This window comes from Ochotona curzoniae, unplaced genomic scaffold (assembly GCF_017591425.1).
Source record: "Ochotona curzoniae isolate NIBS_2020 unplaced genomic scaffold, NIBS_Ocur_1.0 contig_883, whole genome shotgun sequence".
NCBI classification, from domain to species: domain Eukaryota; kingdom Metazoa; phylum Chordata; class Mammalia; order Lagomorpha; family Ochotonidae; genus Ochotona; species Ochotona curzoniae.
Genome location: NW_024466599.1, coordinates 50,103,127 through 50,114,923, shown reverse-complemented (window position 1 = coordinate 50,114,923; position 11,797 = coordinate 50,103,127). Strand labels below are relative to the sequence as shown.

General features: G+C 50.5%; 1 protein-coding gene across 1 annotated transcript in view; it reads right to left on the bottom strand.

Moving 5' to 3' along the window:
• Positions 1-896: 896 nt before the first annotated feature.
• Positions 897-11,797, bottom strand: part of SNRNP200 (small nuclear ribonucleoprotein U5 subunit 200) — a 29,291-nt gene continuing 18,390 nt past the window's right edge. Inside the window, exons 25-45 of the mRNA XM_040993504.1 lie at positions 11,401-11,507; positions 10,975-11,093; positions 10,666-10,820; positions 10,361-10,550; positions 10,007-10,180; positions 8,354-8,514; positions 7,854-8,081; positions 7,318-7,509; positions 7,047-7,225; positions 6,720-6,871; positions 6,026-6,134; positions 4,785-4,893; positions 4,285-4,474; positions 4,027-4,191; positions 3,679-3,800; positions 3,416-3,559; positions 3,143-3,319; positions 2,727-2,887; positions 2,540-2,621; positions 1,317-1,409; positions 897-1,235 (exon numbers count right to left, since the gene is read on the bottom strand). Of these exons, the coding sequence (XP_040849438.1) occupies positions 1,092-1,235; positions 1,317-1,409; positions 2,540-2,621; positions 2,727-2,887; positions 3,143-3,319; positions 3,416-3,559; positions 3,679-3,800; positions 4,027-4,191; positions 4,285-4,474; positions 4,785-4,893; positions 6,026-6,134; positions 6,720-6,871; positions 7,047-7,225; positions 7,318-7,509; positions 7,854-8,081; positions 8,354-8,514; positions 10,007-10,180; positions 10,361-10,550; positions 10,666-10,820; positions 10,975-11,093; positions 11,401-11,507 (3,153 nt within the window). The 3' untranslated portion in view covers positions 897-1,091. The remainder of the gene's footprint in view (positions 1,236-1,316; positions 1,410-2,539; positions 2,622-2,726; positions 2,888-3,142; positions 3,320-3,415; positions 3,560-3,678; positions 3,801-4,026; positions 4,192-4,284; positions 4,475-4,784; positions 4,894-6,025; positions 6,135-6,719; positions 6,872-7,046; positions 7,226-7,317; positions 7,510-7,853; positions 8,082-8,353; positions 8,515-10,006; positions 10,181-10,360; positions 10,551-10,665; positions 10,821-10,974; positions 11,094-11,400; positions 11,508-11,797) is intronic.

Genomic DNA, 11,797 nt, shown 5'->3' with positions numbered 1-11,797 from the left:
TTCTGAGTCTCCCACGCGGGTGCAGGATCCCAAGGCTTTGGGCCGTCCTCGACTGCTTTCCCAGGCCACAAGCAGGGAGCTGGATTGGAGGTAAGGCTGCTGGGATTAGAACAGGGGCCCATACAGGATCCCAGGGCATTCAAGGCGAAGACCTCAGCTGCTAGGCCACCTTGCCGGGCCCTAAACAAGTGGTTTTAAAACTCTCTTTTCCGACTGTATGTATCTTTTGTGAAGTTTGCTTACTTCACCTCAGATAGTATACCACAGATTGTAGAGGCATATTAAAATCCAATGGTCATTGATCCAGAGGTTAAGAGATTTGCAAAACTGCAAAATCTCACACTCCCCCAAATTTGTCTGAACTTTTTCTTTAAGAAAAAAGTGGGCCAGCCTTTGGATACATCAAGTCACCTCTGCCAATGCCAGCATCCCATGCTGCGGTGCTGAATCCAGTCCCAGCTACTGTTTCTGATCCAGCTTCCTGCCAGTGTGCCCAGGATGGCAGCAGATGGGCCCTGCCACCCATGTGGGAGATCAGGACAGTACTGACTCCTGACTTCAGCCTGGCCCAGCCTTTGTTGTTAAAGCCATTTGGGCAACTTCAGAATTCAGTCCTGAGAAACCCTGAACCTGTGTTCTTCTGTCGGGGCAGCTCAGTGCTGGTAAGCAGGGACTATCCTGAGGAGATGGGCCAATGTAAGAAGCCTGACTAGGGAAGCTACCCAACCCCTCCTCCAGTCTAATGAAACAGGCACACGTGACAGCACAAGGTTGTGCTCCACAGGGACTGCTTATCAGCAAGTTCATTAGCTAAAACCACAAGTTGTGACTAAGGCCTTAGGTACACGAGGAATCTTCTGAAAAGACTAACAAATACAAATGGTCTTTCCAGGTCATTTTATTAGAAAGATGCAAACTATGAAAAACATGCCTAAAAATGCTGTACCTGGTCATGAAACAGGAAAGTGGAGGTGGGTGGGGTGGTGCCACTTGAGACTGGGCAGATCCCAGGCTGATGAAGCTGATCTCCAAAACAAGATGCCTATACTGGGTTCCTAACTCATGTTCAACTCTCCTAGCCATGTCAGGATTCAATCCGAGTCACTGTCCGTCTCAGCTTCTTTCACATCCACGCTGAATTTGTATTCCTGGTCACATCCCATGTATGCATCACTCATGAAGTACAAAGTATAGTTGTGGGCCCCAGTGGCGGGGGCCACGAAGTCCAGCTTCACCTAAAGAGAACAGGCAGAAATCAGGACAACACAGTCCCTGCCCTGCCTAAGAGCAAACACTGGGCCAGTGCACACACTCACCTTGGCCTTCTGCTGCAGGGTCAGCCTCTTGATGGAAATGAGGCTGTTGGACTTGGCATCTCCGATCACTACCCACCAGCCCTCTTCACGTTTCTGCAGTGAGGAGAACCCAAGAATGTCAATGTGTCAAACCATGGCCACAGCTGACCACGGGAATGGTTACAGAACAATATCTGAGAAAAAGCAAAGCTTTCCAAAGGTTCTTTCTTTCTGAAGTACATTTTGAAATTATCTCAAATGAACTCAATGAAATGTTTTCATTGTTGATTGGGCAGGAAGATAAATAAAGAGCTTCTATCCTAATGCCTGGGAGCCAGAAACAATCTAGGTTTCCAGCATAGGTGGCACAACCCAATTTCCAGGACCATGCGCTGCTTCCAAGGAACACAGAATCAGCAGAGCTGAGACTCGACCTTGGGCCCTCCACAGGGCTGGGCTGCAAGCATCTTCACTGCCCAGCCCCAGTTCTTAGGGAGGAAGAAAGATTCATGTGTGGCCCTGGCTTATCTCCTTGCCTCAAAATATGTCTATTTAGCACTTGCCACTGACTCCAAGATTCCACTGTTGCAGACAGTCTTTTGAGCTCTCAGGGAACTCTTTAAACACCAGGCATAAATTCCTAATGAGAAAAATCCCCAACATGGAGGTGAGTCTGGCATCCAAGGGCTAAAGCAGTCCTCACAGAGGACACTTTGCACCGAAGCCTTGTCTCCCTCCTGGCCACTCCACTGTCACAAAGCCCCAGCATATCAGGGCAAGCTCCCTGCTATTGCCCTAGAAAAGCATATGGGACACCTGGATGAGGCTCCTGATTTCAGCCTGGCCCACCCCACTGTGGCCATTTGGGGCGTGAACCAGCAGCTAAAGATCCCTCTCTGCCTTTCAAATCATAATAAAACTTGAAAAAAAAGACAAAGAAAAAGCCCAAGTATCCTAAAAATATTTAAAGACAAATACAGCACAAATGTTTTTACATTTGATCTTAGCCAAAAGGCTGAGAAGCAATACAACTGATGTTTTTAACAGTCAATCTAAATTGTTTAAGGTTACCCAGAAAAACAAACACAAAAACAACTCATGGCTCCAACATTAACTCTCAGACTTTGAGTTCATTATCTCTTTGAATTCCTCTCCCCCAATGACACTGCATTCTCCAATGCAGGACCAAGAGAGCAGACATGGCCTCAAGTCAACAACCAGTAAAGCCAACTATTAGGACGTACCTGTGGGAAGAGAGGTGCAATGACAGGGCCAGTGACTTCCTCCTCTCGCTCCAGCTGTACCAGTACCACAACTGGCCCACCACTATGGGGGTGGAGGGGGAAGAAGCAGGCAGCACATTAGCAAGGCACACAGTCAGCCATGTCCAGCAGGCACCTCCGGCAGGCCGCCTGGCCCTCTGTGGCTCACCTGCGGATGCTGTCCTTATCCACCACTTCATAGGACAGCTCAATGTTAGGGTAGCGGTTGCAGAAACGGGCCACATCCGCGATCTGGCTGTCGGTCAGCTGCAGCAGAGCGTTTCGCTCTTCATCCTCCATCTCCATGATGTCGAAAACACTCTCCACTCCCTGCAGGGGGCATGTGGAGGTCAGAGAAGAGCGCGCAGACTGAGAGCCAAGGGCACTGGCCCGCTGAGTACTGTACTGGCCCACTGTACTTCCCATGCTGTAAGAACATCTAAAGCAGCATGGCTGGAAGCTTCTCCAGCATCTCCACATGGAACACACTCACAGGATCAGATATAGAAGTCTCCTGCACTAGGTCTCAGTCACTGCAAGTACCCACAGCCTAGACTCATCTCTTGGCTCGCCCACCCCGTTTACCTTGTCTGTGCAGCGTTTGATATGCTCTGAGGTGAAGTGTGGCAGCTGCTTCAAGTATGAGTCCTTAGACCACATGGCCTGGGTGACCATCTGGGCCAGCTCCATGGCCGCCAGAGCTGGGCTGAGCCACCCGTTGCTGGAAAGGACATCCACGCAGGCCTGGATGAGCCGGATAGCCTGGACAGGGACAGGAATGTGAGAGCGAGTAGGGTGGGACCCAAGCCCCCAAGCCACCACTGGCTGTTCCACCCTACATGCGCACTCACACTCTACCTTACTGAGGATTTCCTCTGTGTCTGACTGCAGCTCAGCACTCAGCTGCATGCGCGACAAGTGAGCCTGCAGAAGCAGGTTGGTCTTGACGTGCGGATCATTGAACTTAGGGTTATTTAGCTTGTGGGGAACCTTCTGAGCCAACTGGAAAATGAAAAAAAGGGAAAAAAGCTTCTGGGGGGCTGTGCAGGGCTACCAAGTGGTCCAGGCACACTGGCCAAGCCTGACTGCCAAGCACGCTCTCCCGAAGCTGGCATCCTCACCTGCCGCAGGAGGTTGTCTTCATGGTGCCGGATGGGGATGTTCTCATATTCTGCCGCGTTGGAGATGATTTCGATAAGCCCTCGCACCTTGGTCTTGGCATTCAGGGACATGCTGAAGAGCTCTGCCAGAGAAAGAAGAAATGTGGGCAAAGACAAAAGCAGGCAGAAAAGGTGCGGGGAGGAGGTGCGGGGAGGAGGTACTAGGGTGGTCCTTCTCGCCTGTGCACAGTCCACTGACACACATGTGGGGGACACTTGCAGGCTGGACGCCTCCTCTCCCAGCAGGCCTCACACCCTCACATTGAGGAAGTCTCCCAGAAACACAGCCCCAAGCGCCGGGCCCCTCACCAATGGTGGTGTAGTTGATGTAGTAATAGGCGGCGATCATGCCCAGGTTCAGGGGTGCCACGTCCATCTCATCCTCGATGCTGATACACTTGGACTGCTCCAGGTCACTCAGGGTCTGCTCCACCAGTTCTGACAAGTGGTCAGACAAGTGACGATGGGAGATGCCTGTGCAGAGGAGAGGCAGGTGGAGGTCTCAGAGAAGCCCAGCAAGGGCTGTGAAAACCACCACAGGGCATGTGTGAGCCCAGGTCCACTGACCCTGCAGGTTGTAGTAATTGGGGTTCTGCGTCATGCGGCGGTACAGGAAGGTCCAGGTGAGGTAATCCACAGCATCCTGCTTGTTCTCAATGGTCTTCGTGACTATCTCAGCATTGAAGTGGTCATGCATGCAGTGGTCCAGGTGAGACTCCACAGGCAGTGGCTCATATAAGAACTTTTTGAAGAAATCCTGGGTTAAGGGAGGAGACATAATTGTGAGAACTTGGTCACAAAGAAGGACTTCAGGCTAGTCAAATGACTGGTTCTTGGGTAGACATATAACTAACATATATATGAGAGAAACACACACTCAGAAGGTGACTGGTTGTAATCTACAGCAGAAAACAGGGACGGAACGCACTTTAGCCACACAGGCCGAGCAGTAAACAGTGTGTGAAATAAGATGGAGTCAGCAACAGCAAAATGAAAAGGCAGCAAAACTGCATTTTGCTTACAATGAAAGCCACGTGCAGACAGGTGTGTCCAGGCCTAGCACTGACCTTTTTGGAGCCCTGACACATGATGACACAGCGGCCCTCATCGTCCTGCAGAGGGCGATTGGCATGGCCCACCATCTGGAGCACGTCGTATATAGGGTAATCCACATACCTGTGACAAGGAGTGCAAAGGGAAAGATGGACCACCACGGGGACTGTTCTCGGAAGCCTGACTGTAAAATGGGGAGATGTGGTCACATCACAGCAAAATGGTGCTGCTCAGCTTTTTATGAATGGAACTAGCTTCATTTGTATATTTTAATTTTTAAAGTTAAGGGTCATGTATTTGTTGCATGAACCAAAATTACAAACCTAACTAATATTAAAAGCAAAAATACTTCCCTACCAATGGATTAAGTATACAAGTCAATACTTCCCTACCAATGGATTAAGTGTACAAGTAAATATACTTTCTGGGTTGTCAAGTCTCCAGATTTAAACCCAAACCTAGCAGTAGACTTAAGCATTAAAAATGAAGCCACGAAATAACCTGTTTCTTAGGCAAAAAATTAAAGATAAACCATTCAGATTTTTCTGAGAAAGACTGAACTTTCTATTCCTTGACACACAGGTGTGTGACCACAACCATGTCTATGAAGTCTCCCTAACCTATGAAACAGAGATTAATGACATAATCCGTAGCATTCTTCTTGGCTTGCGAGTGGAACAAAGTTTGCCTACTAGTTATACAGATGTTTTAAGTCCTAAAGATGAAAGTGATTGATTCTAAGGAGGGTGAAGATTTGTTACCACTACAGCATCTGAAGGCTGGGAAGGGAACAGGTTGGATCATCTGTCCAGGTGGAGTGTCTGTGACAGAACATTGATGGCTGTATAGGGAGTGAGCACCATTCCTCTACTTCCTGGACACCTCCCTCTGGACACCTCCCACCCTCATGAGATGCCACACTAATCATGGACTGTGAACCTCCAAAACAATTCAATGAAAGAAACTTTCTTCCCAAGCAGATTCTCTCAGGTAACACAAAACTAACCACATCACAAGAGAACACACGGCTCTACCTTCCTGGTTCCCATCCTGCTGCGGCAGGACAGTAACTAACAAGCCACTGCGAGCCCAGGTCTCAAGACAAAGCTCTCCAGACACATGGCTGCAGTACACTCCTGGCTGCATGCTTTTTCCCTTACACCTTTCCTTTATAATGCATGCACCTCTTTATTTGCAGATTATGCTCATTTGGTGGGGAGAGGTTATATCAGCACAGAGCCCCAACTATACTCACGCGTGAATCTTGCCGTTATAGTACTGGGTGTCCATGATGATTACCAGGTGGGCAGCCACATTCATGCCCCAGCAGAGACTCCGAGAAGCCACCACCACTTGGATAGCCCCTGAGCAGCAGAGGGAAGAAGCAGCCTGAGGGCAGGGTCCTGGACCAACTCGGCTCACTGCCTCATTCAGAGACAGCTGTCTCAGAACTCAGAACTGAGCTAGTGGGGATGCAGGTCCAAGGTCCAACAAGACTCAGAGAGCTAACTCATGCTACCGGAAAGGTAGCTCTGTGCTGCTGGCACCTTACTCTAAGGACCATCCCAGAGGAACGAGGTTAGTAAGGGACAGAATCCAAATGCTAGGGAAAGCAAGGCTTAATGTGCAGTATGAAGGATTACAGGGACAGGTACTAACACCAACTCTGCCACAGGCTGGCTCAACACAAGGAAGCACCTGAGAGCAATCAGAGCTCCACTGTGTACCCGTGTGTAAGACCTGCCCATCTTAGGGAGTCTGGTTTCCATGGAAAACCAAGTGGTGGCTCAAAGTCTTGGGCTCTAGAAATACCTCTTTGGGAGAACAAATAAGCTAACACAACAGTCCTAAAGGTACTTTGGAAACAGCTGGTATGCTGTGGGGAAACATGGCTCCACCTAGTGGGAGCCTCAGGTACCACCTCACTCCATGCCCTGTGGTTTATTCACCTGAACTGAAAAGTTGTTCCACCAGGCGCCGCTCCATAGGGCTGAGCCCTTCGTGAAGGTAGCCCACCCCATTTAACAGGGTTTCTTTGAGTGTGCTGTCACTCAGCTTCTCCAGGTACGGGATCAGATCCTTCTCGGTGCAGTGCAAGAACCTGAATGACACGAGCACTGGGTCAGCTCTCAGTGACCCTGGTCTGCGGCAGACACCCTGCCAGCCAAGACGCCCTGGCCCTGAGTCAGATGGGGGCAACCCCCACTATCATCAACAGAGCACCCTTCAAGGTAAGCCAATCTCACCAAAGCTAACTCTCCCACCCCCAAGCCCACCTCTGCCGCTGGATGTCCGCTGCACAGGTGGTGAGGATGTCAATGGCAGTGAGGCGGGTCTGCTTGCGGGATGGCACGAAGACAATGACGGGCTTCTTGGGCGAGTGCTTGGTGATAGCATGGTACACGGGCTTGGCCATGGACAGCAGGCGCGTTTGCGTGTGGCTGATGTTGAAGCCCTGGAGACCAAGAAGACAAAGAGAGGAGGTTCTCAAATCTAGGCTAGTTGGGAGTCCTTGCGGACACAGAGGCTGGGACAAGTGGGTCCTACCTGGATGTGCAGCTCCAATGGCACAGGACGCACGTTGGGGTGGAAGTTGAAGGTGGAGGTGGCACTGCAACCCAGCCAATGGGCCACGTCCTTAGCATTTGAGAGTGAGGAACTAAGGGCCACAATGCGAATGGGCCGCTCAATCTGAGAGGAGATGTAGCGCATACGAGAGCAGATAACTTCCAGGACAGGCTGGCAAGGAGGGAAGAGAGAGTCACTCCAGACCAGGTTCCCCCTCCTCTGCCCCTAGATTCCATCAGTACATCACTCAGTGGCCTCAAAATGATCTACGGAGTCCCTCAAACAAGAGGCTCTCCTGCCTCCCCACCTCCACATCAGCCTACACTCTGCAATGCTAGTTTTCCAGAGTTCTACAGAGAAACCTCCCATCATTCTTTTAGAATGGGTCAACATGTAGAATTCACCAAGGAGAATCCCTTAGACTCCAGCCTCGGACACAAACACAAGGCCAAAGGCCAAGGTCAGTCAGATGGTCAGTCCCAGCCCCTAGTCTGTGCTGCAGGGCCAAGCCCTACCCCGTTCTCTCCCCCAATGAGGTGGACCTCATCCACCACGAAGAGGTGGATGTTCTGGACATTCTTGCGCTGCTTCCACCGCCGGGACAGGATGTCCCACTTCTCGGGGGTGCTGATGATGATGTTGCCCTTGCCCAGCAGCTTCAGGTCTGTGCTGGTCTCGCCTGTCAGGAGTACCACTTTCTTGTTGAGCCTATCCTGAAACTTCTCATACCAGTCCATGTACACCTGGTGGGGGGGAAGGTGGGGGGAGACAAGATGAAGATGAAGGAGGGCAGAACAGCATGAGGTCACACCAGGAGCCATTCGCTAATCATACACCAAGCCAGTAAGCCTGTTGCTTTCCTGTCCCAGACCAGCCCTGAAGTGAGGCAGACTTTTCTGCACAACCAACCTGTGGAAATGACCTACTTGTGCAAAGACTTGGCAAACCTTGGTGTGGAACCATGAAAGCCGTGGATTCTGGGGAAATGCACCTGCCACAGCATCCCATCACACACCTGCTCTGCCAGGGCCTCCATGGGGGTAATGTAGACACAGCGCCCCTCTGAGTTTTGCAGCAGCATCCGCAGGATGGCAAATTCTGCACAGATGGTCTTCCCGCTGCCCGTGGGGGCACCAACAAACACGTTGTCATCACTGTTGTATACGGTGTTAAACACTAGAGAGCAACAGAGAGACAATGTGAACAACAGGAGAGGAGAGTAGGATGCGGCCCGCTAATCAAAACTGAGGATGCTGGGCCCAGCGCACAGTCTAGCGGCTAAAGTCCTAGCCAAGATCCCATATAAGCACCAGTTCTAATCAAGGAGGCCCCGTTTCCCATCCAGCTCCCTGCTTGTGGCCTGGGAAAGAATTCAAGGACAGCCCAAAGCCTTGGGACCCTGCATCCACGTGGAAGACCCAGAAGCTCCTGGCTCCTGCTTTTGGATTGGCTCAGCTCTAGCCGTTTGCAGCCACTTGGGGAATGAACCATCGGATGGAAGACCTTCCTCTCTGTCTCTCCTCCTCTCTGTGTATCTGCCTTTCCAATAAAAATAATAAATAAATCTTTAAAAAAAAAGCCTGAGAATACCCCTGAGGGCAGTCAGCTGTAGGATGCAAACAAAGGTCTGGTGGCACAGGAGCCACCAACACTGGCCCTGGCTGCTGTGTTCCCTGGAGATCTGGGGACAATGAAAGCTAAAGAAGCCAACCATCCTGCTTTGCTTCTCAGGGACCAGGGTGCAGAATAAAGGGAATAGAGCAGCGTTCTTTGTGCCTCCAATCCTATTTTGCATTTCCTGCAAATAACATGGAAGGGAAGAGCCTATGCCCTGGCATCAAGACTAAATCAGAATCCAGGTTCTACTATATATTAGCTAGTACAGCCAGGGTACCTGTTCACACTTGTTTCCACATTCATAAAATGGAATACTGATGGCAGAAGCTCAGAGAGTTAGACCCTTAGGACAGGCAGGAGGAATAACAGACAACAATGGTGTTGTTTTCAGCCAAGTACTCCAAGCACAGTGTACACTGTGTGAACATAGCTGTCACATATAATCAGGCGGGAGAAAAGGCTTTGATCAATACCACACTCCCAGTGCAGCACCTGAGCATCGGAGCAAGAATCTAAAAAGCCGGAACCTGAGAAACCATTCATATAGTAAGGCCTTGGTTTAGTCACCTCCTCTGTGAGACACACATATGGGCAAAACAAACCCAGTGGGAGTCAAGGGCTTTGCAGAGAACAAAGGGCCCGAACGGACCCTGCCATGGTGCTCAGCAGTCAAGTCTACCAAGAACTTGAATGCCCGCTTCCAAGTCTGTTGCAGAACACACCGCTCCTAAGTACCCTTAAAAGGCCTCTGGAGCGTGGTTGGCAGCAGGGGTTCAGCCTAGAGGATAAGATGCCTCCATCCCACAATGGAGTTCCCGGACCAATTCCCAGCTACTGACTCCAGTAAATGGATTTCTGTACCCAACATGGGAGAAAGATCCTGCTCCCGGCTCCAGCCTTCAACCCTGGCTGAGCCCTAACTGCTGAAAGCACCTGGAGTGTGAACTGCTTGATGGGAACTATTTTCCTACCTGTCGAATTAATATATATACTTTAAGGGTAGATAAAAAGGCCTCTAAGGAAACAACTAGCCGGTAACACGAACACCCACCTTGAGTCTGGATGGGATTGAAAAAGGGAAATTTATCTTGGTAAAGGCTCTCAAAGGCGCTGTTTCTCAGAGCAGACACAGGCAAGGGCTGCAGGTCCAAAAGCTCAGTGGGAGGAGGGTACTTCTCTGGCAGGATCAGGTGTCTGAAGGAGACAGGCAGCTGAGTTTCACAGGCTGCCAGAAAGAAACAGCAAGTCATGAGTGTTCCGGCTTTGCTTACCAGACCTCCAGAGCCAATGAACACGGAAATCCTCAGCAGCATGAGCCATCACTTCTTCCCAGCAAAGCCAAGCCCAGGACAGGGAGCAAGAAAGTCTACAGTCCTCGAGGGGCACGTTCTTAGGGCATACTCACTGAGCCAGCGGTCAGACACCACTCGGATGAAGTACTGAGGGGGCAGCGGTTCAAAGACAGGCACGAAGAACGTAATGAGATGCTCGTCCTGGGCGTACTTGGCCTTGAGCAGGAAGTATTCGTGGTGCAGGATCACCTCGCTGTCCACATCCTCCACCAGAATCCAGAATGCCTCTGAAGAACCGTGGACCTGCCAAACACACACAGGTAAAAGGAACATGAGCCGGCTAGAGAGCTCAGCGCCTCCAGCCCAGTTCCCACATTCTTCTTCCTTCCTACCCGACCGAGTCCCAGCAAAACCTTACTTTTTCATCCCACTGGAAATCTGGGGTGATGGTCAGCTCCACTTTCAGGGTAGAACGTGTAATAGGCTGCAAGTGCACTGACAGCTCCAGTTTGGGAAACAAGTGGACATATTTGTGGATGGTCTTCCCCATCTTTGGCATACGGATAAGCTCCCCTAATTAAAAAATGAGAAGTAGAAGCTGCAACCCAGCCAGCCTAGCATAATGTACACAGGTTATTGGTGGCCAAGCCCCAGGAGCTGGTGAGTGCTGGCTAAGCCAGCAATCCACGTTGTGTATAGACCAGAGGGAGGAGAGCCTCTCACACACCTATCTCGTTATGATTCAGATCATAGAGACGCTCAAAGGGGAAGTTTTTCTTCTCAATCTTCTTCACCACTTCCTCAGGTAGTTTGCGGAACTGGCGCAGAGGACACATGGACTGCCACCTACCCAGGAAGACAAAAGCTGTTGGTCCCTTCTACAGGAGTGTAGCAAATGCCCTAACTGCCACTTCCAATAGGTTAGCTGTGCCCACAGTTCTCAGACAACTGCACCAGCAGTGAAAGCGGAGAGTCAGCCCTGATGACTGCCCCCAACCCCACCCTGCCCCCAGAGGGCTCCCTTCTCCTTAACTTCTCCCAGGTTCACATCACCCTTCAAGCCTCAGGAATAGAGATCAGATGCATCCCAATCCATTCAGTCTGGGGACCCCCCAACAAATGATGACCAGCCTCAGGCCTAATGGGCCCTTACATGCGTTTGTCAATCATCTTGCAAAGATTCAAAGTCTTGTCTGTGAGCTGTGCCCAACCTCGGTTCAAGACAATCTCAAAAATCGCCCGCATCAACCGGCCAGCCGACTAGGGAAAGAAAAAGATTCCTACAGTTAAGTCCCCACCACCCCTGGGCCTGGCGAAGCTACTCTACCCACAACCTAATTCCCTTCAGGTCAGATGAAACTACTCACCCTCTCCCAGAACCTCAATGCCCTAGGGGATTACTCCTTTTTCTTTTCTACAAGGTACATGACTGCTGAACAAAGGACTATTTTGAGGAATACAGTTCACAGCTACTGCACAACATTTTCATTTAGCATCCATTTAAAAAACATCCATATAAAAACTGTTGACTCATTTAGGGTTCCAGCGTA